The sequence below is a fragment of the Scyliorhinus torazame genome, chromosome 3 (assembly GCF_047496885.1).
Source record: "Scyliorhinus torazame isolate Kashiwa2021f chromosome 3, sScyTor2.1, whole genome shotgun sequence".
Taxonomy (NCBI): Eukaryota; Metazoa; Chordata; class Chondrichthyes; order Carcharhiniformes; family Scyliorhinidae; genus Scyliorhinus; species Scyliorhinus torazame.
Window position 1 is genome coordinate 358,047,565 of NC_092709.1, and position 27,869 is coordinate 358,075,433.

Here is a 27,869-nt window from a genome sequence, read left to right on the forward strand (position 1 = left end):
CATTGAGTATAAGAATTGGCAAGTCATGTTGCAGCTGTATAGAACCTTAGTTAGGCCACACTTGGAGTATAGTGTTCAATTCTGGTCGCCACACTACCAGAAGGATGTGGAGGCTTTAGAGAGGGTGCAGAAGAGATTTACCAGAATGTTGCCTGGTATGGAGGGCATAAGCTATGAGGAGCGGTTGAATAAACTCGGTTTGTTCTCACTGGAATGAAGGAGGTTGAGGGGCGACCTGATAGAGGTATACAAAATTATGAGGGGCATAGACAGAGTGGATAGTCAGAGGCTTTTCCCCAGGGTAGAGGGGTCAATTACTAGGGGGCATGGGTTTAAGGTGAGAGGGGCAAGGTTTAGAGTAGATGTACGAGGCAAGTTTTTTACGCAGAGGGTAGTGGGTACCTGGAACTCGCTACCGGAGGAGGTAGTGGAAGCAGGGACGATAGGGACATTTAAGGGGCATCTTGACAAATATATGAATAGGATGGGAATAGAAGGATACGGACCCAGGAAGTGTAGAAGATTGTAGTTTAGTCGGGCAGTATGGTCGGCACGGGCTTGGAGGGCCGAAGGGCCTGTTCCTGTGCTGTACATTTCTTTGTTCTTTTGTTCTTTGATGCGAAGTTCCATCATTTTAAAATCTTTGCTCAATAAATTGATGCACTATCAATTACTACAAAGAGGAGAGTAGTGAATAATCGAGGCTTTATTGAGCAAAGATGTGTGGCCTCCTGAAGCTGGAACCAGAATGGCTGCAGCCCCGGCGAGCACACACATTTATACCCCGCCTACTGGGCGGAGCCAGCAGGCAGGGATTTACCCATGCACCTCTAGCACAGGAGCCTGACCCCACTACATCTAACATAGTTAGTGGTGACTACCACAGTCAGGCAAGTTGAAACAGTTGTTAAGAGGGCTGATAGCATTCTTCGGTTTATACATAGAGGCACAGAGTATAAAAGCAAGGACCTCTATAAATCATTGGTCAGACCATATTTGGAGTATTGTGTTCAGTTCTGGGCACCTTATTAAAGGAAGGATGTTAAATTCCTGGAGAGAGTATGGAGGAGATTTGCTAGAATGATACCAGGAATGAGGAATTTTAGATACAAGGACGATTGGAGAAACTGGGCTTGTTCTCCTTGGGGCAGAGAAGATTAAGAGGCGACCTTATTGAGGCGATCAAAACTCTCAACAATTTTGACAGGGTAAAGAGGGATATTGTGTTTCCGCTAATTGGTATGTCAGTGACCAGGGGGGGGGGGGGGGGGGGGCGGGGTCACAATTTCAAGTTGGTCAGCAAGAGAGCTGGGAGTGAGGTGAGGAGAAACCTCTTTACTCAGAGAGTTGTTGGGGTTTGGAATGTGCTGCCTGTGAGAGTGGTGGAGGCAGATTCCACAGGAGGTTTCAACAGAGAGCTGGAAATATATTTGAAAGTGATCAGTTTGGAGGGCTGTGAGCTAGGTTGCTCTTTCGAGAGCTGGTGCAGTCACGATGGGGCAAATGGCCTCTTTCTGTGCAGTAAATAACAAACAATCTGGGACTATGGTGACCTTATCTTACAGTGAGAGGAACTGAACATCACACGGGCTGGTTTGTCCGCACCACGATAGCGAAATCGCATTCAGCGACGGAATGGGGAATCCGTTTTCCCGTACGAAATCCGGACTGGCGCCGGTTCCGCTATTCTCAACCTCCCAAAAAGCGGCATACTCGAGGTGTACGCCGCGCCGAGTATCCACTGTCTCAGGCCATTGCCTGAGGCGCGCCCCACGATTCTCTGTCCCCGACCGGCCGAATCCCCGACAGCGTTGTTCTAACCTGGTCCTGCCGTACAGGATCCTCTCGAGGCGGCTGCGGACTCAGCCCGGGGCCGGCACAGTCGGGGGAGGGCCGAATGGAGGGCGGGGGCGGGTTCCTTCGGGACTGGGGGCTATGTGTGCGGGCGATCCGGGTCGGGCGAGCAGCCGATGCGAGGCACTATTTCGGCGGTCCAGGTCCATGGCCTGAGTCTGCCATGGAGCAAGGCGCGACCGCTGGAGGCTGCGTATCGGCGTGCGGGGGCGCGGGGTGGGGGGCAGTCTCGGCAGCTGGAGTGGGGAGCTCCACGATGGCTGCCTGCTAGTCCCCTGCAAGACCGTGAATCTGTGACCTTTTGGTGCCATGCTTCCTGACATAAAAGACCACAGTTTTCACGACACCATTGGGACATAGTCTCCAAAACGGAGAATCCAGCCAACATATACCAATCTCCAGTAAATTTGATTCACTCCACGTGACATGAAGAAACGGCTGAAGGCGCTGGATACTGCAAAGGCTATGGGTCCTGAAAATATCCTGGCAATAATACTGAAGACTTGTGCTCCAGAACTTGCCGCACTCCTAGCCAAGCTGTTCCAGTCCAGCAACAACACTGGCAGCCATCCGGCAATGTGGAAAATTGCCCAGGTGTGTCCTGTGCACAAAAAACGGGGAAATCTAACCCAGCCAATTACCGCCCCATCAGTCTGCTCTCCATCATCAGCAAAGTGATGGAAGGTGCCATCAACAGTGCTATCAAGCAGCACTTACTCAGCAATAACCTGCTCACGGACACTCAGTTTGGGTTCCGCCCAGGGTCACTCAGCTCCTGACCTAATCACAGCCTTGGTTTAAACCTAGAGAAAAGAGCTGAACTCCAGAGGTGAGGTGGGAGTGACTGCCCTCGACATCAAGGCAGTATTTGACCGAGTTTGGCATCAAGGAGCCCGAGCTAAACTGGAGTCAATGGGAATCAGGGGGAAAACTCTCCGCTGGTTGGAGTCATACCCGGCACAAAGGAAGATGGGTGTGGTGGTTGGAGGTCAATCATCTCAGCTCCAGGACATCACTGCAGGAGCTCCTCAGGGTAGTGTCCTCGGCCCAACCACCTTCAGCTGCTTCCTCAGTGACCTTCCTTCCATCATAAGGTCAGAAGTGGGGATGTTTGCGGATGACTGCACAATGTTCAGCACCATTCGCGACTCCGCAGATAATGAAGCAGTCCATGTCCAAATGCAGCAAGACCTGGACAATATCCAGGCTCGGTCTGACAAGCGGCAAGTTACATTCGCGCCACACAAGTGTCAGGCAATGACCATCTCCAATAAGAGAGATTCGAACCATCGCCCCTTGACATTCAATGGCATTACCATCACTGAATCTCTCACAGTCAACATCCTGAGGGTTACCATTGATCAGAAACTGAACTGGACTAGCCACACTAATACTGTGGCTACTAGGGCAGGTCAAAGGCTAGGAAACCTACGGCGAGTAACTCACCTCCTGACCCCCCCCCCCCCAAAGCCTGCCCACCATCTACAAGGCACAAGTCAGGAGTGTGATGGATTCCACTTGCTGGATGAGTGCAGCTCCAACAACAATCAAGAAGCTCGACACCATACAGGACAAAGCAGCCCCGCTTTATTGACACGTCTTCCGCAAACATTGACTCTCTCCACCACCGACGAACAGTGTGTACACCACCGTGTGTACCATCTACAAGATGCACTGCAGGAACTCACCAAGGCTCCTTAGGCAGCACCTTCCAAACCCACGACCACTACCATCTAGAAGGACAAGAGCAGCAGATACCTGGGAACACCACCACCTGGAGGTTCCCCTCCAAGTCACTCATCACCCTGACGTATGAACATTGGAATAGGAGCAGGAGAACGCCATTCAGCCCTTCAGTGACTGGTTTAAGAGGCCAACCAGACCCCTTTGGCCGTCAACATTTCCCAACCCATCACCATTTAAATGATACTTTGCATCTGTTGCTCTGTCCGAAGTAGCTAACTTCACATTGATCCACATTAAACTGCATCCGCCATGAATTTGTCCACTGACTCAACTTGCCCAAATCACCATGAAAAGCCTCGTAACATCCTCCTCACCACTCACATTCCCACCTCATTTGTGTGGTCAGTAAATTTGGAATTATTACATTAGATTCTCTGATCAAAATCATTGATGTATATTCGGAATGGCTAGGACCCAAGGTCTGACCCTGTCGGATCGCCCTTCAACAAATACCTTTTATTCCTTTTCCCTGGTTCCTCTCTGATGAACCATTCTCAATCCAGGCCAATATATTGTTGCTACCACAGTGCGTCTTAACCCGTGGACAAATGGCTGTAAGTCTATTGGTTTAAATCAAACAGTATGCATTTGCATTCATACAATGTTGTAGTTAAACAATCACACCATCAACATAAGTTACACTACAGAGTACTGCAAGTTCATTCAAGACATTGACTTAACTTAAGAGTACAGTAAGAAGTCTTACAACACCAGGTAAAAGTCCAACAGGTTTGTTTCGATGTCACTAGCTTTCGGAGCGCTGTGAGGAAGGCGCAGAGCTCCGAAAGCTGGTGACATCGAAACAAACCTGTTGGACTTTTACCTGGTGTTGTAAGACTGCTTACTGTGCTCACCCCAGTCCAACGCCGGCATCTCCACATCATAACTTAAGAGTGCCCAGCAAATATCAGACAGACATTGGCCGTTATCTGTGTGCTGAACCCTGTAATCCTCGGTGTCTGGTCTTTGGTCTAGTCAGTTCCTGGCTCTGGGCTTCCTTTGGTTGGTCGGGTGATGGCCATCCTTGTGTTGGCCGGTGAAGGTCACCATCAATCCGTTTGTGCTGCAGAGAGTGATTCTAAGTTGGTGCAACACCTTTTAACCTGCTTGGATTTTGCATCCCTTTTAGGCGGTCTCTGTATCATGGCCAATCAATTGATCGGGGCTCGATCACCGCGGTCAGTCAAGTCCAACCAGGGGCTGCCGCATCGATTTCGAGGTCGTGCACTCAGTGGCCATGCCTGCAAGTGTTGGGGGCAGGTTGGCCCTTCCAAACAATGAGTTTAGGTGCCACTGTGTCTGGTAAACACGTTTGATTGACAGAATAGATATATACTCCCTGGGATGGCCTGGAGATGGCCCTTTTCCTGTGTACTGTAGAGTCTGGGCTGCAGCTTATTCATCAATGTTTGTTTGAGCTGCAGCCTGCTTGTCCTTCAACTTGGCCAATTATTCCCAGCATCCCATGCAGGATGCCATCTTTGATGGCCATTTGGATACAATATTAGCCCCAATCCCATTCGCTTTAATTTTGTATACTAACCTCCTGGAAATATATCGCCGATTCTTCAATGTCGCTGGATCAAAATCCTGGAACCTGCTCCCCAACGGCATTGTGGGTGAAGCTAGACCAGATGGACTGCAAAAGTTCAAGAAGGCAACTCACCCCCACATTCTCAAGGGTAATTAGGGATGGGTAATGTACCACGCACTCTTGCCAGTGACACCCACATACCGTGTATAAACAAAAAAATCCTCCCTTTCCCACACTCCCCTTGGTACTGCATCCTCAACCCTCCCTATTCCTCCCCGATCTGTTCTGAACATTTTGCATCTTTGAATAGTCATGCCCATAACCACCCCGATTTCTCTCTGACAGGTGTGCAAGCCTCAGATGAAAGATGCTACCAGACCGCGAATGCCTTAGGGAGTAGAAGTGGACACTGTGGAAGGGGACCAAAAGGCCAGTTTCTAAAGTGTTCAGCAAAGTGAGTTGGAATGCCACCATTCAGTTTGTTCAGAATTTCCAGCAAGAAATTGTTGGCTCAGCATCATTTAAAAAATGTGCTATTTTATCTTGTTCTAAATTACAACACAGTCGATCCTGTAATGAAGTATTGTGGGGGGAAATAAGCAACATTGCGGCGCAGCGTGAAAGCAACTTGAACAAAAACCAGGTGCCGCATTGACAGATCACAGAACTGTTACTGTGCAGGAGGAGGCCATTCAGCCAGTCACATCCTCACTGACATTCCAAAGGAGCATTATGACTTCATCGCCATTCCCCTGCCTCTCTCCCGCACCCCCGCACATTGTCTCTATTCGGATGATCATCGAATTCCCTGCTTGAGAGTCTCGATTGAACCTGCCTCCACCACATTTTGTGACAGTGCAATCCAGATCCCACCCACTTGCTGTGTGATTTTAATAATCATCTTCATTCTGTGCCCCTCTCGCTCTTTACGAATGGGAACAGTTTCTCCCTGTCTACTCTGTCCAGCCCCCTCGTGATTTTGAACATCTCGATCGAATCTCCCCTCAGCCGCCTTCTCTCCAAGGAGAACAGTCCCAACCTCTCCAATCCATCCTCCTCACTGAAGTTTCTCATCCCTGGAACCTTTCTTGTAAACCTCTTCTGCGCTCTCTCCAATGCCTTTGCACCTGGCTGGTTTAGCTCAGTTGGCTGTACAGCTGGTTTGTGATGCAGAGTGAGGCCAGCAGCGTGGTCTTACCGACTAAGGTTGTGGGCCTGAGGTGCGGTGATCCTCAGGTTAAATCACCCTCTTCCTCTCAAAAGGGGAAAGCCGCCTATGGTCATCTGGGACTGTGGTGACTTTACTTTTCTTTCCAGTGTGACACCCAGAACTGTACACAATACACCAGCTGAGGTCGAGCTGCTGTCTTGTCTAAATCCTTGCCCTTGCCCTCTGTGCCCTTGCTGATAAAGCTGAGCGCTATTTGTTTTATTAACTGCTCTCTCCATAAGACCATAAGACATAGGAGCAGAATGAGGTCACTCGGTCCAACGAGTCCGCTCCGCCATTCAATCATGGCTGATATTTTTCTCATCCCCATTCTCCTGCCTTCTCCCCATAACCCCTGATCCCCTTATTAATCAAGAACCTACCTATCGCTGTCTTAAAGACACTCAGTGATTTGGCCTCCACAGCCTTCTGCGGCAAAGAGTTCCACAGATTCACCACCCTCTGGCTGAAGAAATTCCTCCTCATCTCTGTTTTAAAGGATCGTCCCTTCAGTCTGAGATGGTGTCCTCTGGTTCTAGTTTCCCCTACTAGTGGAAACATCTTCTCCACGTCTACTCTATCCAGGCCTCGCAGTATCCTGTAAGTTTCAATAAGATCCTCCCTCATCCTTCCAAACTCCAACGAGTACAGACCCAGAGTACTCAACCGTTCCTCATTCGACAAGCTCTTCATTCCAGGGATCATTCTTTTGAACCTCCTCTGGACCCTTTCCAAGGCCAGCACATCCTTCCTTAGATACGGGGCCCAAAACTGCTCACAATACTCCAAATGGGGTCTGACCAGAGCCTTATACAGCCTCAGGAGTACATCCCTGGTCTTGTATTCTAGCCCTCTTGACGTGAATGCTAACATTGCATTTGCCTCCCTTAACTGCCGACTGAACCTGCATGTTAACCTTACGTGAATCATGAACGAGGACATCAAAGTCACTATGTGCTTCTGATTTCCGAAGCATTTCTCCATTTAGAAAATAGTCTATGCCTAAATTCCTCCTTCCAAAGTGCATAACCTCACACTTTTCCACATCGTATTTCATTTGCCACTTCTTTTCCCACTCTCCTAGCTTGTCCAAATCCTTCTGCAGCCCCCTTGCTTCCTCAATACTACCTGCTCCTCTACAGATCTTTGTATCATCTGCAAACTGAGCAACAGTGCCTTCAGTTCCTTCTTCCAGATCATTAATGTATATTGTGAAATTTGTGTTCCCAGCACAGACCCCTGAGGCACACCACTAGTTACCGGCTGCCATCCTGAAAAAGACCCCTTTATCCCCACTCTTTGCCTTCTGCCAGTCAGCCAATCCTCTATCCATGCCAGGATCTTACCCTTAACACCATGAGCTCTTAACTTATTTAACAGTCTCCCATGCGGCACCTTGCCAAGGGCCTTCTGGAACTCTAAATACATTGCGTCCACTGGTTCTCCTTTGTCTAACTTCCTTGTTACTTCCTCAATAAACTCTAACAGATTTGTCCTCCCTTTGACAAAGCCGTACTGACTCAGTCCTATTTTACAATGCACTTCCAAGTACTCCGCAATGTCATCTTTAATAACAGACTCTAAAATCTTACCAGTGACTGAAGTCAGGCTAACCGGCCTATAATTTCCCATCTTCTGCCTGCCTCCCTTCTTAAACGGTGGTGTTACATGAACCACCTTCCAGTCCTCTGGGACCCTTCCTACATCCAGTGATTCCTGAAAAATCATCACTAATGACTCCACAATCTCCTCAGCTATCTCTTTTAGGACCCTGGGGTGTAGTCCGTCCAGTCCAGGTGACGTATCCACCTTCAGACCTTTCAGTTTCCCCAGGACCTTCTCTTTAGTAATGGTCACTGCACTCACCTCTGCCCCCTGGTTCTTCTGGAGCTCTGGCATCCCACTGGTGTCTTCCACCGTGAAGACTGATGCAAAGTAACTATTCAGTTTGTCTGCCATTTCTTTGTTTCCTATAATGATTTCTCCAGCCACGTTTTCCAGTTGTCCAATGTCTATTTTTGCCTCTCTCTTACCTTTTAAAGATTGAAAGAAACTCTTCCTATCTTCTTTTATATTACTAGCTATTAGCACTCATATTTCATAAGTATAACAGGTAAGGCAGATGAACTTCGAGCTTGGGTTAGTATATGGAACTATGATGTTGTTGCCATTACAGAGACCTGGTTGAGGGTAGGACAGGATTGGCAGCTAAACATTCCAGGATTTAGATGTTTCAGGCGGGATAGAGGGGGAGGTAAAAGGGCTGGAGGAGTTGCGCTACTGGTTAGGTAGAATATCACAGCTGTACTACGGGAGGACACCTCAGAGAGCAGCGAGGCTATGTGGGTAGAGATCAGGAATAAGAAGGGTGCAGTCACAATGTTGGGGGTTTACTACAGGCCTCCCAACAGCCAGCGGGAGATAGAGGAGCAGATAGGTAGACAGATTTTGGAAAGGAGTAAAAGCAACAGGGTTGTTGTGATGGGAGACTTCAACTTCCCCAATATTGACTGGGGCTCACTCAGTGCCAGGGGCTTAGACGGGGAAGAGTTTGTAAGGAGCATCCAGGAGGGCTTCTTAAAACAAAATGTAGATAGTCCAACTCACAAAGGGGCTATACTGGACCTGGTATTGGGGAATGAGCTCGGCCAGGTGGTAGAAGTTTCAGTCGGGGAGCATTTCGTGAACAGTGACCACAATTCAGTAAGTTTTAAAGTGCTGGTGGGCAAGAATAAGAGTGGTCCTAACGTGAATGTGCTAAATTGGGGGAAGGCTAATTATAACAATATTAGGTGGGAACTGAAGAACCTAGATTGGGGGCGGATGTTTGAGGGGAAATCAACATCTGACATGTGGGAGGCTTTCAAGTGGCAGTTGAAAGGAATACAGGACCGGCATGTTCCTGTGAGGAAGAAAGATAAATACGGCAATTTTCGGGAACCTTGGATGACGAGTGATATTGCAGGCCTCGTCAAAAAGAAAAAGGAGGCATTTGTCAGGGCTAAAAGGCTGGGAACAGACGAAGCCTGCGTGGAATATAAGGAAAGTAGGAAGGAACTTAAGCAAGGAGTCAGGAGGGCTAGAAGGGGTCACGAAAAGTCATTGGCAAATAGGGTTAAGGAAAATCCCAAGGCTTTTTACACGTACATAAAAAGCAGGAAGGTAGCCAGGGAAAGAGTTGGCCCACTGAAGGACAGGGGAAGGAATCTATGTGTGGAGCCAGAGGAAATGGGCGAGATACTAAATGAATACATTGCATCAGTATTCACCAAAGATAAGGAATTGGCGGATGTTGAGTCTGGAGAAGGGTGTGTAGATAGCCTGGGCCACATTGTGATCCAAAAAGACGAGGTGTTGGGCGTCTTGAAAAATATTAAGGTGGATAAGTCCCCAGAGCCTGATGGGATCTACCCCAGAATACTGAAGGAGGCTGGAGAGGAAATTGCTGAGGCCTTGACAGAAATCTTTGGATCTTCATTGTCTTCAGGTGATGTCCCGGAGGACTGGAGAACAGCCAATGTTGTTCCTTTGTTTAAGAAGGGTAGCCAAGTTAATCAAGGGAACTATAGGCCGGTGAACCTTACGTCAGCGGTAGGGAAATTACTGGAGAGAATTCTTCGAGACAGGATCTACTCCCATTTGGAAGCAAATGGACGTGTTAGCGAGAGGCAGCACGGTTTTGTGAAGGGGAGGTTGTGTCTCACTAACTTGATAGAGTTTTTCGAGGAGGTCACAAAGATTATTGATGCAGATAGGGCAGTGGATGTTGTCTATATGGACTTCAGTAAGGCCTTGGACAAGGTCCCTCATGGCAGACTGGTACAAAAGGTGAAGTCAGACGGGATCAGGGGTGAGCTGGCAAGATGGATACAGAACTGGCTAGGCCATAGAAGGCAGAGAGTAGCAATGGAAGGATGCTTTTCTCATTGGAGGGCTGTGACCAGTGGTGTTCCACAGGGATCAGTGCTGGGACCTTTGCTCTTTGTAGTATATATAAATGATTTGGAGGAAAATGTAATTGGTCTGATTAGTAAGTTTGCAGACGACACAAAGGTTGGTGGAATTGCGGATAGCGATGAGGACTGTCGGAGGATACAGCAGGATTTAGATTGTCTGGAGACTTGGGCGGAGAGATGGCAGATGGAGTTTAATCCGGACAAATGTGAGGTAATGCATTTTGGAAGGTCTAATACAAGTAGGGAATATCCAGTGCATGGTAGAACCCTCAAGAGTATTGAAAGTCAGAGAGATCTTGGTGTACAGGTCCACAGGTCACTGAAAGGGGCAACAAACGTGGAGAAGGTAGTCAAGAAGGCATACGGCATAGATTATCAGAGAATTTACAGTGCAGAAGGAGGCCATTCGGCCCATCGAATTTGCACCGGCTCTTGGAAAGAGCACCCTACCCAAGGTCAACACCTCCACCCTATCCCCATAATCCAGTAACCTCACCCAACACTAAGGGCAATTTTGGACACTAAGGGCAATGTATCATGGCCAATCCACCTAACCTGCACATCTTTGAACTGTGGGAGGAAACCGGAGCACCCGGAGGAAACCCACGCACACACGGGGAGGATGTGCAGACTCCGCACAGGCAGTGACCCAAGCCGGAATCGAACCTGGGATGCTAGAGCTGTGAAGCAATTGTGCTATCCACAATGTTACCGTGCAGCAAAGGTCCCAGCACTGATCCCTGTGGAACACTACTAGTCACAGCCCTCCAATTAGAAAAGCACCCTTCCATTGCTACTCTCTGACTTATCTGACCTAGCCAGTTCTGTATCCATCTTGCCAGCTCACCCCTGATCCCGTCTGACTTCACCTTTTGTACCAGTCTGCCATGAGGGACCTTGTCCAAGGCCTTACTGAAGTCCATATAGACAACATCTACTGCCCTATCTGCACGCTTGCCTTCATTGGCCGGGGCATTGAGTATAAAAATTGGCAAGTCATGTTGCAGTTGTATAGAAGCTTAGTTATGCCACACTTGGACAGGTCCCCCCCCCCACCCCCTTGTTGCTTTTGTTAGTTGTCCTCTGCTCGCTTTTAAAGGCTTCCCCATCCTCTGGCTTTCCACTAAAGCCCGCCACTTTGTATGCTTTTTATTTTTCTTTTATGCTGTCCTTGACTTCCCTCGTCAGCCATGGATGCCTTGTCCTCCCCCTAGCTTGCTTCCTCCTCCTTGGGATGAATTTCTGTTGTGCCTCCCGAATAACCCCCCCAAAACTCCTGCCATTGTTGTTCCACTGTCTTCCCTGCTGGGCTCCTTTTCCAATCAACTCTGGCCAGGTCCTCCCTCATGTCCCCCCTACACGTCTTTCCACCTATCCTAGAATTAGAACGATAGAATGACCACAGTGCAGAAGGAGGCCATTCGGCCCATCGAGTCTGCGCGATGCGCTGAAAGAGAACGCTACCTCGGCCCACTCCCGCCGTGTTCAATGATCAATGCACACCGAGGTCCCTCTCCTCCTGCAGCCTTTGAACATGTTACTCCTTATCTATAGTGTCTCTCCATGCCCTTCCCACAAAAATAGCTCATCGATAGCCAACCGGAGGGTTTGGCTATGCACATGTGAATGATTGGGAAACCATCATGCGTTTTTGTACTTTGTGAGTGTTTCTGTGTGAATGCGTCTGTGTGTTTGTACATTTTTATGAATTAGTGAATATATTTGTACTTGTATATTTGACCCCGGTCCCTGGGGATTTGTGTGCGTGTAAGGGAGGGGGCAGGCGGGAGGGGGGGGGATTCAATCTCTAACTCCATGGGGGAGGTGTGGTCTAATCAGAGGGGGGGGGGGGTCAGTTGATTGATCTGGGGCTGATTGGGTTGGATAGCTGACAGGTAAGCAAACAAGCTTGTTGGTGGAGGGGAAACACCTCCTTTTGGTCTGCAATAACTGCTGTAAAGGCATCTCTATTTTAGTATGAGCCCAGGCCCGAGTCCAACAGTGACTGGGATAATGGACGGAAATAATTTTAGTTGTGTAAGACTGTGGGGAAAGGCTACCTCACTCCCGGAGTGATTTTACAAAGAAACAGGGATATGGTAAATCAAAACAAACTTTTTTATCAACAGAGCATTACAATATATTTCACATCGCACCAGAAAATAACTTACAATTACCCCTTAAACAATACTATTCAATGCCGTGATGCAATAACATTTAACTGCTATCTTTACTTCCACTCAATCAACAGAACCATCTCAGCTCCCAATCCACATTTAAATACCGTTAGCAGATCCACACATTCCTGCTCAAAGCACGTTCTTTGCGACTGTTTTTACGAGACAGACTTGAATCTTGTCAGAACAATGCAGGGTCTCCAGCCTTCAGAATCTATCCTCATGCTTGGACTTTCAGTAACTATCGGAACAACCTCTGCTTCTCTGCTAGACTGCCTGCTAACCCAGTTCCTCCCCTTAGTTACATCATAAGAACATAAGAACTAGGAACAGGAGTAGGCCATCTGGCCCCTCGAGCCTGCTCCGCCATTTAATGAGATCATGGCTGATCTTTGTGGACTCAGCTCCACTCTCCGGCCCGTACACCATATCCCCGAATCCCTTTATTCTTTAGAAAGGCATCTATCTTTTTCTTAAAAACGTTTAAAGAACGAGCCTCAACTGCTTCACTGGGCAAGGAATTCCAGAGATTCACAACCCTTTGAGTGAAGAGGTTCCTCCTACACTCCGTCCTAAATCTACCTCCCCTTATTTTGAGGCTATGCCCCCTAGTTCTGCTTTCCCCGACCAGTGGAAACAACCTGCCCGCATCTATCCTATCGATTCCCTTCATAATTTTATATGTCTCAATAACATCCCCCCGCATCCTTCTAAACTCCAATGAGTACAGTCCCAGTCTACTCAACCTCTCGTCATAATCTAATCCCCTCAACTCTGGGATCAACCTAGTGAATCTCCTCTGCACTCCCTCCAGTGCCAATATGTCTTTTCTCAGGTAAGGAGACCAAAACTGAACACAATACTCCAGATGCGGCCTCACCAACACCCTATACAATTGCAGCATAACCTCACTAGTCTTGAACTCCATCCCTCTAGCGATGAAAGACAAAACTCAATTAGCCTTCTTAATCACCTGTTGCACCTGCACACCAACTTTTTGCGACTCGTGCACCAGCACACCCAGGTCCCTCTGCACAGCAGCATGTTTTAACATCTTACCGTTTAAATAATAATCCATTCTGCTGCTATTCCTCCCAAAATGGATAGTCTCACACTTGGCAACATTGAATTCCATCTGCCAGACCCTAGCCCATTCACCTAACCTATCCAAATCCTTCTGCAGACTTCCGGTATCCTCTGCACTTTTTGCTTTACCACTCATCTTAGTGTCGTCTGCAAACTTTGACACATTGCACTTGGTCCCCAACTCCAAATCGTCTATGTAAATTGTGAACAACTGCAGGCCCAACACTGATCCTTGAGGATACCACACTAGTTACAGGTAGTCAACCAGAGAAACACCCATTTATCCCCAATATCTGCTTTCTGTTAGTTAACCAATCCTCTACCCATGCTACCACTTTACCCTCAATGCCATGCATCTTTAGGTTATGCAGCAACCTTTTGTGTGGCACCTTGTCAAAAGCTTTCTGGAAATCCAGATATACCACATCCATTGGCTCCCCGTTATCTACTGCACTGGTAACGTCCTCAAAAAATTCTGCCAAATTAGTCAGACACGACCTACCCTTTGTGAACCCGTGCTGCGTCTGCCCAATGGGACAATTTCCCTCCAGGTGCCCCGCTATTTCCTCCTTAATGATAGATTCCAGCATTTTCCCTACAGCCGAAGATAAGCTTACAGGCCTATAATTACCCGCTTTCTGCCAACCTCCTTTTTTAAACAGTGGTGTCACGTTTGCTACTGTCCAATCCTCTGGGACCACCCCAGAGTCTAGTGAATTTTGATAAATTATCACTATTGCGTTTACAATTTCCCTAGCCATCTCTTTTAACACTCTGGGATGCATCCCATCAGGGCCAGGAGACTTGTCTACCTTTAGCCCCATTAGCTTGCCCAATACTGCCTCCTTAGTGATTACAATCATCTCAAGGTCCTCACCTATCATATCTTTATTTCCATCAGTCACTGGCATGTTATTTGTGTCCTCCACTGTGAAAACTGACCCAAAAAACCTGTTCAGCTCCTCAGCCATTTCCCCGTCTCCTATTATTAAATCTCCCTTCTCATCTTCCAAAGGACCAATATTTACATTAGGCACTCTTTTTTGTCTTATATATTTGTAGAAGCTTTTACTATCTGCTTTTATGTTCTTAGCCAGTTTACTTTCATAGTCTACCTTACTCTTCTTTATGGCTTTTTTAGTAGCTTTCTGTTGTCCCCTAAAGACTTCCCAGTCCTCTCGTCTCCCACTAATTTTTTGCCACTTTGTATGTTTTTTCCTTCAATTTGATACTCTCCCTCACCTCCTTAGATATCCACGGTCGATTTTTCCCCTTTCTACCGTCTTTCTTTTTTGTCGGTATGAACCTTTTCTGAACACTGTGAAAGATCGCTCGGAAGGTTCTCCACTGTTCCTCAACTGCTTCACCATGAAGTCTTTGCTCCCAGTCTACCTTAGCTAGTTCTTCTCTCATCCCATTGCAATCGCCTTTGTTTAAGCACAAAACACGAGTGTTTGATTTTACCTTGTCATCCTCCAACTGTATTTTAAATTCCACCATATTGTGGTCGCTCCTTCCAAGAGGATCCCGAACTATGAGATCATTAATCAATCCTGCCTCATTACACAGGACCAGATCTAGGACCGCTTGTTCCCTTGTAGGTTCCATTACATACTGTTCCAGGAAATTATCCCGGGCACATTCTATAAACTCCTCCTCAAGGCTGCCTTTGCCAACCTGGTTAAGCCAATCGATATGCAGATTAAAATCTCCCATGATAACCGCTGTACCATTTCTACATGCATCCGTTATTTCTTTGCTTATTGCCTTCCCTACCATCCTGTTATTATTTGGTGGCCTATAGACTGCTCCTATCAGTGACCTTTTCGCTTTACTATTCCTGATTTCCACACAAATTGATTCAACCTTGTCCTCCATAGCACCAATATCATCCCTTACTATTGCCCGGATGCCATCCTTAAACAACAAAGCTACACCACCGCCCTTACCTTTCGTATAGTCTGATACCCTTGGATATTTAACTTCCAGTCATTTCACCAACTGCATTCAATGTTTCCAATGAACGACTCCACGGGGAATCACCTTAATCCAAACAAAAATCCTTTATCCCAAGCTTTTACAATACTTTAATTGCACCTCTGAACCCCCCCCCCCCCCCGCCCCACTCCACCACACACACGAAGGAAACCTTGCAAACCAGGATTTTAAAAGTAACATGACTGCAGCAATCATACACACACCATGACAGGCTATTAACCCTATAACACAATAACCTGAAATTCCTGCATTCCTCACACTTTCCAGAAGTGGGTTTTAGCCTCCTCCTACTGCTGGATTTCCTGAGACCCATGAAACCCAGACAGTTAGCAAACATCAAGCGTCTTTGGCAGCCTGTATTGAGACCAGAAAATCCTCAAAATATTCAGCTTGTCTGGGACAGGATCTGGCCTGGATGAGAAAATAAAGATCCCTCCCACTTCATCTGGCTTTCCTGATTAAAACAGCAAGAATCAAGATGAACCGTTGATATTATACAGCTCTCATTGCATCACATATTGATTCTTCTCCTTAGAAATCCTCTCTTATGGGGGAGACGGTGACGTCAAGGTAATGTAGCTAACTAGTGATCCCCAGTGTCAGGCTAATTTTCGCCCATCAGGTTCACGAATGCATTCAGGGAATGACACTGGATGGGACGGTAGCGCAGTGGTTAGCACTGTTGCTTCACAGCACCAGGGACCCAGGTTCGATTTCCGGCTCGGGTCACTGACTGTGCGTAGTCTGCACGTGAAATGAAAATCGCTTATTGTCACAAGTGGGCTTCAAATGAAGTTACTGTGAAAATCCCCTAGTCGCCACATTCCGGCGCCTGTTCGGGGAGGCTGTTACGTTCTCCTCGTGTCTGCGTAGGTTTCCTCCGGGTGCTCCGGTTTTCTCCCACAAGCCCCAAAAGACGTGCTGTTAGTTAATTTGGAAATTCTGAATTTTCCCTCTGTGTACCCGAACAGGCGATGGAATGTGGCGATGAGTGGCTATTCACTGTGACTTCATTGCAGTGTTAATGTAAGCCTACGTGTGACAATGATAAAGATTATTAATTATTATTAATTTAGGTACGTTTAGAAAGTCAAAAGCCTAGTGAAGATATGTTTAAATATATTCAAGTACTGCCAATGTTTGCCGTGAAAGATGTGGAAGCCTTTTTTATGTCATTTGAGAAATAGCTAAACAATTGAAGTGTCCAAAATCCGTGAGGGTATTTTTGGTTCAAACAAAGGTAGTAGCTAGAGCTGATAAAGTGTTTACAGCATTATCAGAGGAGGTATCTAGGGAGTATGATGAGATGATAAAAGCCATCTAATGTGCATATGAAGTTTTGTCAGAATCTTGCAGACAGAAGTTTAGAAAGAAGGAAATAGGGGGCTGTCTGGGGGAGGGGGGGGGGGTGGACCAGTGCAGGCCCTGTGGGAAAGAATAAGGTCAAACATATATAGAATTTGAAATTATTAAATTAAATAATTTTGATAAGTGGTAAGAATATTCAAAATAGACTGAATATATCAAACTCTTAGGGAAATGTTTTCTTTTTGAGGAATAAAGATTAATTTCCCCCAGTACTAAGAACTCATGAGGACGAGCAAAGTGTTAAAACTGCTAGACGGGCAGCAGAGCTGGCAGATGATTTTGAATTAGTTAATAAATCAACAGGTACAGTTTATCCTCGGTAATGGTACAGCTGGTACAGTTGCAGTGATGCCTACTGTGGTTGAAAAGTCAACCAACTGAGGTGTTGCAAGAAGCATATCCTGGGTGTTTCCAGGTGAGGTTGCAACAAGATCACAAAGCCCCAGATTGAGACAGGAGGAGGAGGAATCAAGGAGCAGAGATGGGAAGGCTGAGTTTCAGTTATCACAAACAATCTTTGACGAGATGGTTGTTGATGAACAAGAGCCGATGATGGACGAAACAAATATCTTTAGTTCAGGAAAATTGGTGGAATTAGAACAGAAGGATTCAGAAATAATGCAGTCGTATTTGTAATCATACACAGAATTGGATTCTGAGTCTATACCCGAGTGTTATTACATTAGAAATAATGCATTAATCAGGAAGTGGAAACCGTCACATATTCAGGCAGATGCAAAATGGGCAGAAGGTCATCAAGTGGTATTACCGGTAGGTTGTGGAAAGGAGATTTAGTGGGTAGCAGAGGAGGTTCCAGTCGGGGGTCAGTGAGGCGAAAGGAAAAGACAGGGAAAAATACAAAGACATTTTTATCGGCCTGGACTGCATAAAGATGTAATTGAATTTTGCGATACATGCCACAGATTCCGGTATTTGAGGAACCTTTTACTGGGCTCCAAATTAATTGTGTGGTATCCCTCCCTAATAGAACACGTGGCTATCAGTTCTGCGATGGGCTCCATGCTCCACATCATATGACAAAGTCTGACTCATGTCTGACAGTAGCACCTTCCACCTGGGTGATCCTTGCATACGAGCTGGCCAGTCCCTCACACGGTCCTGTCGAATCCCTGGGGTGGGCTGCTGGTGATGGTCGGGACTAGGGGGGTGGAAGGAGGGTGGGGAGCACGTTCCTCCCACAGGGACTGCACTGGTCCCCCCCCCCCCCCCCCAGCTAGCCCGTACCAGCCCACCCTCTGACCCATCAGACAGAGCTCCGAGGCAGGTTTCAACGCTGTTCACAGGTGTTTAATGTGGAGAAGCATATGCACTCTGTGCCCCAGCCCCTGTAACTCAACTGTGCCCTGCACCCGTGCCAACTTAACTGGTGTCTAACTTTCTGGCCTTACGGGCCCCAACACTGCACCGAGGTGGTTCCCCAGACGGTGCAGCAGGAGTGGAGGCGGGTCGCTGTGACTCCTGCCCCGCGACGAGGGAACCGTTGGCGCGCATCTCCTGGGGTAGCGCAGCCTGGATTGGCCCGGCCGCTGCTCGGGTGTCCCGGGTGCGTGGTGCCACCCTGTTCTGCCCGCTGCCCACCAGACCCACCAGGGACAGGAGGGGAGGAGTCCGAGGTGCTGCGCTCTTCCGGCACCTCCCCTGCGGGAGCCACCGGCGTGGGTCACATCACCTCCCCCTCCCTGGAGGTGCCCAATGGCACCTGGGATACTCCATGGGATGGGGATGCGAGCGGAGCCATCCCTTCAGGGCCCCACACCACCGGGCGCTGCCAGTCCTGGAGGCCCGCACTGGTCTCGAGCAGGGTCTGCATGCTAGTGGCCATGAAGCACAGGGAGTGGACCATCTCTGCCTGGGACTGGGCCACATCACACTGTGGCTGTGCCACCACCCTGTGGATCTGTACCACATCAGCCAGTTACTGGGCCACCTCCCTCTGGGACTGGGCCACTCAATGTGACACGTCGGCCAGCGCCTGGGCAATGCCAGGAATGCTCTCAGCAATGGCCTGCCGTGACTAGGCCAGGCTGAGCAGCACCGCAGCAATCTCCAGGTGGCTCTGGCACATGGCTGCCTGTAAGAGGGCAGCCCTGTCCTGGGCCTCGGCCAGCACCTGCACAGAATGCCCCAGAGCTTAGACACGCTGACCCATATCCGACACCATCTTCCCCATTGCCTCCACCACGGAAGCCACCCGTGCGGCCTCGGCCGGGGTGGCACACATGACCAGCTCCACCCCACCTGCTCTTGCACACTGATCGACTCCTCCACCTGCGCCCGCAACTTCTGGACGCCGGCCATCATCCCCTCTTGTTGTCCCTGGCTCTCTGACCGCATCTCCACTGTGGGTGAGACTGGATGTTCCAGGGGCTCGGGGCCCACAAAGGTTGGTGGAATTGCGGATAGCAATGAGGACTGTCAGAGGATACAGCAGGATTTAGATCGTTTGGAGACTTGGGCGGAGAGATGGCAGATGGAGTTTAATCCGGACAAATGTGAGGTAATGCATTTTGCAAGGTCTAATGCAGGCAGGGAATATACAGTGAATGGTAGAACCCTCAAGAGTATTGAAAGTCAGAGAGATCTAGGTGTCCAGGTCCACAGGTCACTGAAAGGGGCAACACAGGTGGAGAAGGTAGTCAAGAAGGCATACGGCATGCTTGCCTTCATTGGCGGGGCATTGAGTATAAAAATTGGCAAGTCATGTTGCAGCTGTATAGAAGCTTAGTTAGGCCACACTTGGAGTATAGTGTTCAATTCTGGTAGCCACACTACCAGAAGGATGTGTAGGCTTTAGAGAGGGTGCAGAAGAGATTTGCCAGAATGTTGCCTGGTGTGGAGGGCATTAGCTATGAGGAGCGGTTGAATAAACTTGGTTTGTTCTCACTGGAACGACGGAGGTTGAAGGGCGACCTGATCGAGGTTTACAAAACTATGAGGGGCATAGACAGAGTGGATAGTCAGAGGCTTTTCCCCAGGGTAGAGGGGTCAATTACTAGGGGGCATAGGTTTAAGGTGAGAGGGGCAAGGTTTAGAGGAGATGTACGAGGCAAGTTTTTTACGCAGAGGGTAGTGGGTGCCTGGAACTCGCTACCGGAGGAGGTGGTGGAAGCAGGGACGATAGTGACATTTAAAGGGGCATCTTGACAAATACATGAATAGGATGGGAATAGAAGGATACAGACCCCGGAAGTGCAGAAGATTTTAGTTTAGACGGGCAGCATGGTCGGCGCAGGCTTGGAGGGCCGAAGGGCCTGTTCCTGTGCTGTGCTTTTCATTGTTCTTTGTTTGTTCTTTGACCCATCTGGGTGGCAGCTAGTCCCCGGGATCGACCTGCCCTCTGACTCTCCGCCACCTCTGGACTTCCTACGTCCACCTGCTGTACCGGAGCAGCTGTGTGGTGCGCACCAGATAGTGTCCCAGGAGCCTCTTTGCTAAAGTGCCCGACCGAGGTGAGTGTCTCTGGGATGGTGGAGGGTGTTGGAGAAGCTGTGACGGAAAGTCCATGTCCTCCTCCGGCCGGAGCTCTGGGGTGTCCTGAGTCTGGGATGGAGGGCTGGTGTCCGAGCTGCTCTCCCCATCAATGCTCGGCCGCCTGGGGTGCACTGGCTCTGGCTGGGAGCGGGGGCTCCCGATGTACCAGCCACATCTCCGACAGATCCTGTAAGACACAGGGCGACATGTATGATTAGACAACGGACCGGCGGTGGGGCTGATGGGGGTGAGGGGGGTACAACTCTTGAGGGTTGTGTGGGTGTGCGAGTTGGGGGGGGGGGGGGGAAGGGGGTGAGTGGGGTTTGAGGTGAGGCAGGTGAGGGAGTGAAGGGGTGAGTGTGAGTGGGGTCTGGGGTGAGGCGGGTGAGGGAGTGGGTGTGTGCGAGTTGGGAGAGAGGGTGAAGGGAGTGAGGTGTGAGTGGGGTTTGGAGTGAGGCGGGTGAGGGTGTGAAGGGGTGAGTGTGAGTGGGGTCTGGGGTGAGGCGGGTGAGGGAGTGGGTGTGTGCGAGTTGGGAGAGAGGGTGAAGGGAGTGAGGTGTGAGTGGGGTTTGGAGTGAGGCGGGTGAGGGAGTGAAGGGGTGAGTGTGAGTGGGGTTTGGGGTGAGGCGGATGAGGGAGTGGGTGTGTGCGAGTTGGGAGAGAGGGTGAAGGGAGTGAGGTGTGAGTGGGGTTTGGAGTGAGGCGGGTGAGGGAGTGAAGGGGTGAGTGTGAGTGGGGTTTGGGGTGAGGCGGGTGAGGGAGTGGGTGTGTGCGAGTTGGGAGAGAGGGTGAAGGGAGTGAGGTGTGAGTGGGGTTTGGGGTGAGGTGGCTGAGGGAGTGAAGGGGTGAGTGTGAGTGGGGTTTGGGGTGAGGCGGGTGAGGGAGTGGGTGTGTGTGAGTTGGGAGAGAGGGTGAAGGGAGTGAGGTGTGAGTGGGGTTTGGAGTGAGGCGGGTGAGGGAGTGAAGGGGTGAGTGTGAGTGGGGTTTGGGGTGAGGCGGGTGAGGGAGTGGGTGTGTGTGAGTTGGGAGAGAGGGTGAAGGGAGTGAGGTGTGAGTGGGGTTTGGGGTGAGGCGGGTGAGGGGGGTGAGGGGGTTGTCCACACATGTGGCATGGGGATCTCCAATGAAGCAGGACCTCACTTGCTCGCCCACCGCCGGACTCCGCCTCGGCGAGCTCCCTTTCCTCCAGACCGCCGACCACGTCTAGTGCCCTCTACTCGGGCACGGTGAGGGGTCACAGGTCTGGTGGTTCCACTCCACTCTTTTCCCACCCCCAGCGATGGTACACTGACTTCTAACAGCACAACTGTTAGACATTCTGCACAAGCAGCCCAGGGGTTGGGGAGATGGTGACCTCAGTGGCCAGGGCACCTGGATATGGTGGCTGGCATGGGGGGCAGGGTGGGGGTTCTGCCGTTCCCCTGGTGGGGGTGGGGGGGGCATGTACGGGTATGTGTGGGTGGTGGGGCGGGGTTAGTGTTAGGGTCAGAGCGCTGCCTACTCACCCTGGCCCCCTGAGGAGGTCGTGGAGTTTCTTCCGGCTTTGCATTATTGCCCGGGCGACGATGCCCACGGCACTGACCGTCTCTGCCACCTGCGCCCAGGCACGCTGAACGGCGGCGCCTGACGGCCTTCCTCCCGGGCCAGTGTACAGGGTCATCCTTATCTGTTCCACGTCATCCAGGAGGGTGTCCAGCTCGGCGTCCCTGAACCATGGCACTGCTCTCCTTCAGCCATCTTGTTGGCTGGGACAGTGTGTGCGGGGGGGGGGGGGGGGGGTGGGGGGGGTGGGGGGGGGGGGGCGGGGGGGGGTGCGGCGTGTGAGCCAATCATGGGGCCGAGGATCCGGCACCGTTTTGCATGGAATTGGTTGCGTTCCACGTGGGGCTGGTGCAGGCCCATTTCGACTTGCTGAATCTGTGCAACTTTTGCGCCGTTTTTTCGGTCGAAAACTATTTGCACGCCGGCGTCGTCACTTGGTCTGAAAATTGGAGAGTCCAGCCCGATATTCCTTAAACGAGATTGGACAGAGAGGAAGCAATAAGAAATTGGGATGAATTACCGAGTTACCTTCTGGGGAAGAATCAGAGTGACCTCAAAGATGTGTTACTGCCGTAAAGACGTTTATGTGGGGAAACTAGGAAGTGCAAAGGTGCTCCCAGCGCAGATGGGGGCGCACCGGTTGAATAGCCGGCGAGGGCAAAATTGAGCTTTGTGCCAGGAGCAAACCATTTTGCAATTAGTGTAACCCGACCCCAATGGTGAGGCCTGAATCTCGCCCACAAAGAGCACAGTGGGCTAAACAGCTGGCTTGTAATGCAGAGCAAGGCCCAGCAGTTCAATTCCTGTACCGGCCTCCCCGAACAGGCGCCGGAATGTGGCGACTAGGGGCTTTTCACAGTAACTTCATTGAAGCCGACTTGTGACAATGAGCGATTTTCATTTAATTTCAAATGGTGAGAATATCATCAACCCTAATTTGCATTTATTTCAATCTCATTAACGAGATTGAAGGCGAGTGCAATGGCCTCCTGGGAATTACTTGACTCCCCTCTGGAAGTCACGCGGGCATCGTTTAGTACTCCTAACTGGAAGCTGGCGCAATGGCTACCAGGGCAAGTGAGGAGGTGAGTACACCTCTCACCTTCTTCCCAGAAACAGTCCCAATGGTCCAGGAATCTGAAACCCTCCCTCCTGCACCAACCCTTGAGCCACGCATTAATCAGCGCTATTCTCCTATTTCTATACTCACTAACACATGGCACCGGGCGTAATCCAGAGATTACAATCTTCACGGTCCTGCTGTTTAATCTACTGCCTAGCGCCCTGCATTCTTGATGCAAGACCTCATCCTGCATTCTACCCATATCGTTTTTACCAATGTGTAACACGACCTTTGATTTTTCACCCTCCCCCTTCAGGATGCCCTGCATCCGTTCAGTGACATCTCTGACGTTGGCACCTGTGAGGCAACACATCACCCCGGAGTCACGTCTTTGGCCACCAAAATGCCTGTCTGCTCCCCTGACTGATGAAACTCCTGTTACTATTGCTCTTCCTTTCTTCTCCCCCCCCCCACCGCCTCCCGCACAGTCAGGCCACTTGTGACGCCCAGATCTTGGCTGTGACTGCACTCTTCTGAGGTAACCGCATCCTCATCAGCTTCAAAATGGAGCACCGATGTGTGAGCGGGTCCCAGGGGACTCCTGCACCAAGTACCCGTTCTCCCTAGACTTCCTGGTCGTCACCCATTTCCTTTTATCCCTCTTGTTCCTTGGAACTCTGAAAAGCATTCATAGAATTTCATAGAATTTACAGTGCAGAAGGAGGCCATTCGGCCCATCGAGTCTTCACCCGCTCTTGGAAAGAGCACCCTACCCAAGGTCAACACCACCCACCCTATCCCCATTACCCAGTAACCCTATCCAACACTAAGGGCAATTTTGGACTCTAAGGGCAATTTATCGTGGCCAATCCACCTAACCTGCACATCTTTGGACTGTGGGAGGAAACCGGAGCACCCGGAGGAAACCCACACAGACACGGGGAGAACGTGCAGACTCCGCACAGACAGTGACCCAAGCCAAAATCGAACCTGGGACCCTGGAGCTGTGAAGCAATTGTGCTATCCACAATGCTACCGTGCTGCCCCTTGCTATTCCGGTGGAATAATATCCAATCACCACCTGTCACAGCCTTTTGGGCCAGTTGGTTGGTCACCAGCCAAATCAATCAAACCGTGTCCTGGCCCATTTCTCTCATTGATGCCGGTCGGTCTGCAGCTTCTGTCAAAATCAGCTCAGCCTTCTGGATTCTCCAGTCTGAACTAAAGATACAGGAGGCTTGTCTTCAAGACCTATGTCCATTAATCATCAAGTAATTATGTTCTTGCTATCGAGGGAGTGCAGAGAAGGTTTACCAGACTGATTCCAGGGATGGCGGGACTGTCATAGGAGGAGAGATTGACTACGTTGGGATTGTTCTCGCTGGAGTTCAGAAGAATGAGGGGGTATCTCATCGAGACATATAAAATTCCAACAGGACTAGACAGGGTAGATGCAGGGAAGATGTGACCAATGATGGGTGTGTCCAGAATCAGGGGTCACAGCCTGAGGATTCAGGGTAAACCATTTCGGACAGAGATACGGAGACATTTCTTCACCCAAAGAGTGGTGAGCCTGTGGAATTCATTACCACAGGAAGGAGTTGATGTTAAAACTTTGAATATAGTCAAGAGGTGGCTGGATATAGCACTTGGGGTGAATGGGATCAAACGCTATGGGGAGAAAGCAGGATTAGGCTATTGAGTTGGATGATCAGCCATGATGGTGATGATTGGCGGAGCAGGCTCGAAGGGCCAAAAGGCCTCCTCCTGATCCTATCTTCTCTGTGTCTATGTATCCATGAATCAAAATAATAACAGCAAAATAGAAGAACGAGGAACCAGGGGAATAAACAGTGAATAAGTAGGAAGGACCCTTACAGTGCGAGCCCCTTACCATTGGAGCTTGGTTTACAGCTGCACCCTGCGGCGCTTGGAGATCTCCAGTGGTTCGAGGACCAACCCAGGATCATGGGTTGGCTTCTGGGAGACGAGGGATACCCAACGAGGATATGACTGATGCTGCCTTGCCGAGACCTGAGACAGAGGCAGGAACCCTTAATAATGACGCCCACACTGCCACCCGTGCTGTAATTGAGCGGTGCATTGGACTGCTGAAAATGGCTTTGGTGCTTGCCGGTGCCCTGCAGTACCCCGCGTACAAGCACTCCCCGGCACACCCCCCATTGTCCAATCCCCCCGGCCCCCATCAGGGAGGCCACGGACTGAGTCCGCAGCTGCCACGCCAGCATCCCGACCGGCAATAGGTGGTTAGTTCCACGCCGTCGGTAACTCGGCCGGTCGCGAGCGGAGGATCGCTGGCCGGGCCTCTGGCAATGGCACCCCAGCCGCGCGGCGTACTCCGCGATCACGCCGATACTCAGGTCCCGGAGAATCGCTGGACCGGCGCCGGGCCCGATTTCGGCGTGAAAGTGGATTCTCCGCCCCCGCCCCGAACGCAAGTTCGGAGGATCCAGCCCATTGAGTTTGGTACTGGCACAGCAACATTTTGACATTTATGTTGCCAACAATTCATCAGAGACAATTCTTTATTCAGACGACCGTCTGCTGCGGATTCTGCAGAAGTTCAAAGATCAAAATGCAAGACTGTTTGGATGGAGTTCGTTGCTACAACCATTTAACATGACAATTATATATGTAGCAGGAAGAGGTTTGCTGAAGATTTATCAGGAATTTGAAGTGTGAGAAAAATGGAATGTTCAAAGTTGGGAAAGAAAGACTGAAATGGACTATATTGATGTTTAAATTTGGATGCAAAAATATGATGAGAAATGTATCGTATAGTGTAATGGTAGTATTTGGCAATGAATGGGATTTATACTTCGGAAACAAAGCCATATTTTCATATGGTTGGTCCATTTTTTATGGGGGAGGTGTGATAAATGTAGGAAATTGTTATATTTCATATTTTTGTTGTAGGAATGTTATTAAAACCCTGGATCCAATTACATACAGGCAGTATGTCTGCTAAAGTTGTAATTAGGGTGTCGTAAAGGTGAAGGCATCATTGATTTTAATCATTTGCTTCTTTGGTTAATGGAATATTGTTTATTGAAAGACGGATCTTGTACATAATTTACGAGGGATTGTGTTTAATCCCAGCTAAGCAGGTCATGGTACAACTTAATGGGATATGGATAATGTAATTAATGGGAGGAGCCAGGCTTGTTCGGAGTTTTAACAGTTGCCCATAGGATTTGAGTCTAACAAGACAGAAAGATTAACAGATTGTTCCTGAAAGGGTCTTTCTCCACCGGTCTGCACAGAGATCAGCAAGTAACCCAAATTTGCTAACTTTATTAATGACTAGATTTTGAAATATATTGGGTTGGAAAATATATAGCGGCAGTTGTCGACAATGAGGGCACGATCTGGACAATAGCCAAACAAAAAATGGAATCTGGTCTGGAATCCTAACAAAAAATGGGATCTGGTCCAGAATGCTAACAAAAACTGGGATCTGGTCCAGAATGCTAACAAAAACTGGGATCTGGTCTAGAAGCTGTTATGGGCGAGGCGTTTTCAGAACCCCAAAATGTATCATGAGTTCAACCAACCTCTCCCTTTAATGCATTTGTTGCTTTTCCTAGCACGCGGCTTTTCCCTCGGTGTGGGATTACAATTATGGACACGTGGGTTTTTAAACACAAAACACTGTTTATTCCATGAACTCAACTTAACATTTTAAATAAACATTGGATCTCTTAACAGCCCTTACTTCAAAGATAACTCAGAAAATATTGCAACAGTAAATAACTCCTTAAAATATTCCTTGAAACTTCCAAGAGACTTAACACCATTAAACAGTATCACATCAGGTTAAAGGCTTCACTATTATAAGTTTAAATCACCCAAATGATCCAGAGATAGTCTTTCATGGCAGAAATCCAGCTCACTGCAAAACACAGACACACACCCAGCTCTTTTCAAACTGGCTTTCTCCTTTTAATCAGCTCACAACAAAACAACCAGGCACTTTGCAACACTGCTCTCAGCAAAACCAGCCAGGCACTTTTCAAAACTGCTCTCAGCAAAACCAGCCAGGCACTTTTCAAAACTGCTCTCAGCAAAACCAGCCAGGCACTTTTTAAAACTGAAACTAAAAACCTGCAAAATGGCTGACCTAAAGCCAAGCCCCACCCACTCTCTGTCATCACTGTTTTCTTAAAGGTACATTGCTGAAACACCCATGTCTTAAAAGTACTCTCACATGACAAAACCTAACAAAAACTGGGATCTGGTCTAGAATCTAACAAAAACTGGGATCTGGTCTGCAATCCCAACAAAAAAGGGATCTGGTCCGGAATCTGAATAAAAAATTGAATCTTGTCCCGAATTCTAAGAAAGCTGGAATCTAGTCCGGAATCCTAATAAAAACTGGAATCTGGTCGGCAATCCTGGCAAAAATTGGAATCTGGTCCAGAAATTAGCAAAAACTGGGAAATGGTCTGGAATCCCAACAAAAACTGGGATCTGGCCGAGAATCCCAACAACAAATTGGAATCTGGCCTGGAATCCTAACCCTTGGTTGTGCAGACGCAAACTCACCATCAGCACGGGAATGGTCCACATCATCACCGGACAACTGGGTCATTCTCTTTTCAATGTCTGTGAGGAACGTGATGTTGAGCATTTAATCACCAGATTGGGACCTCTCTCTTTTCTTGTGTGCCAGTCTGTCCTGAAAGAAGACACATGGAGAGAGTGTAAGCGGGACACACGCAAGGCAGTGGGTTGCATGGCAGGAATGTGCGGGTGGTGAATGGGTCCATGGACATGATGAGGACATGACTCACAGCGGCAATGAAGATATATGTGGATAGGC

The 27,869-nt window shown here is 49.1% G+C and overlaps 1 protein-coding gene across 1 annotated transcript in view; it reads left to right on the plus strand.

Moving 5' to 3' along the window:
* Positions 1–27,869, plus strand: part of LOC140409438 (disintegrin and metalloproteinase domain-containing protein 9-like) — a 956,416-nt gene that overhangs the window by 371,759 nt on the left and 556,788 nt on the right. The window contains exon 14 of the mRNA XM_072497871.1: positions 5,480–5,588. Within this exon, the coding sequence (XP_072353972.1) occupies positions 5,480–5,588 (109 nt within the window). The remainder of the gene's footprint in view (positions 1–5,479; positions 5,589–27,869) is intronic.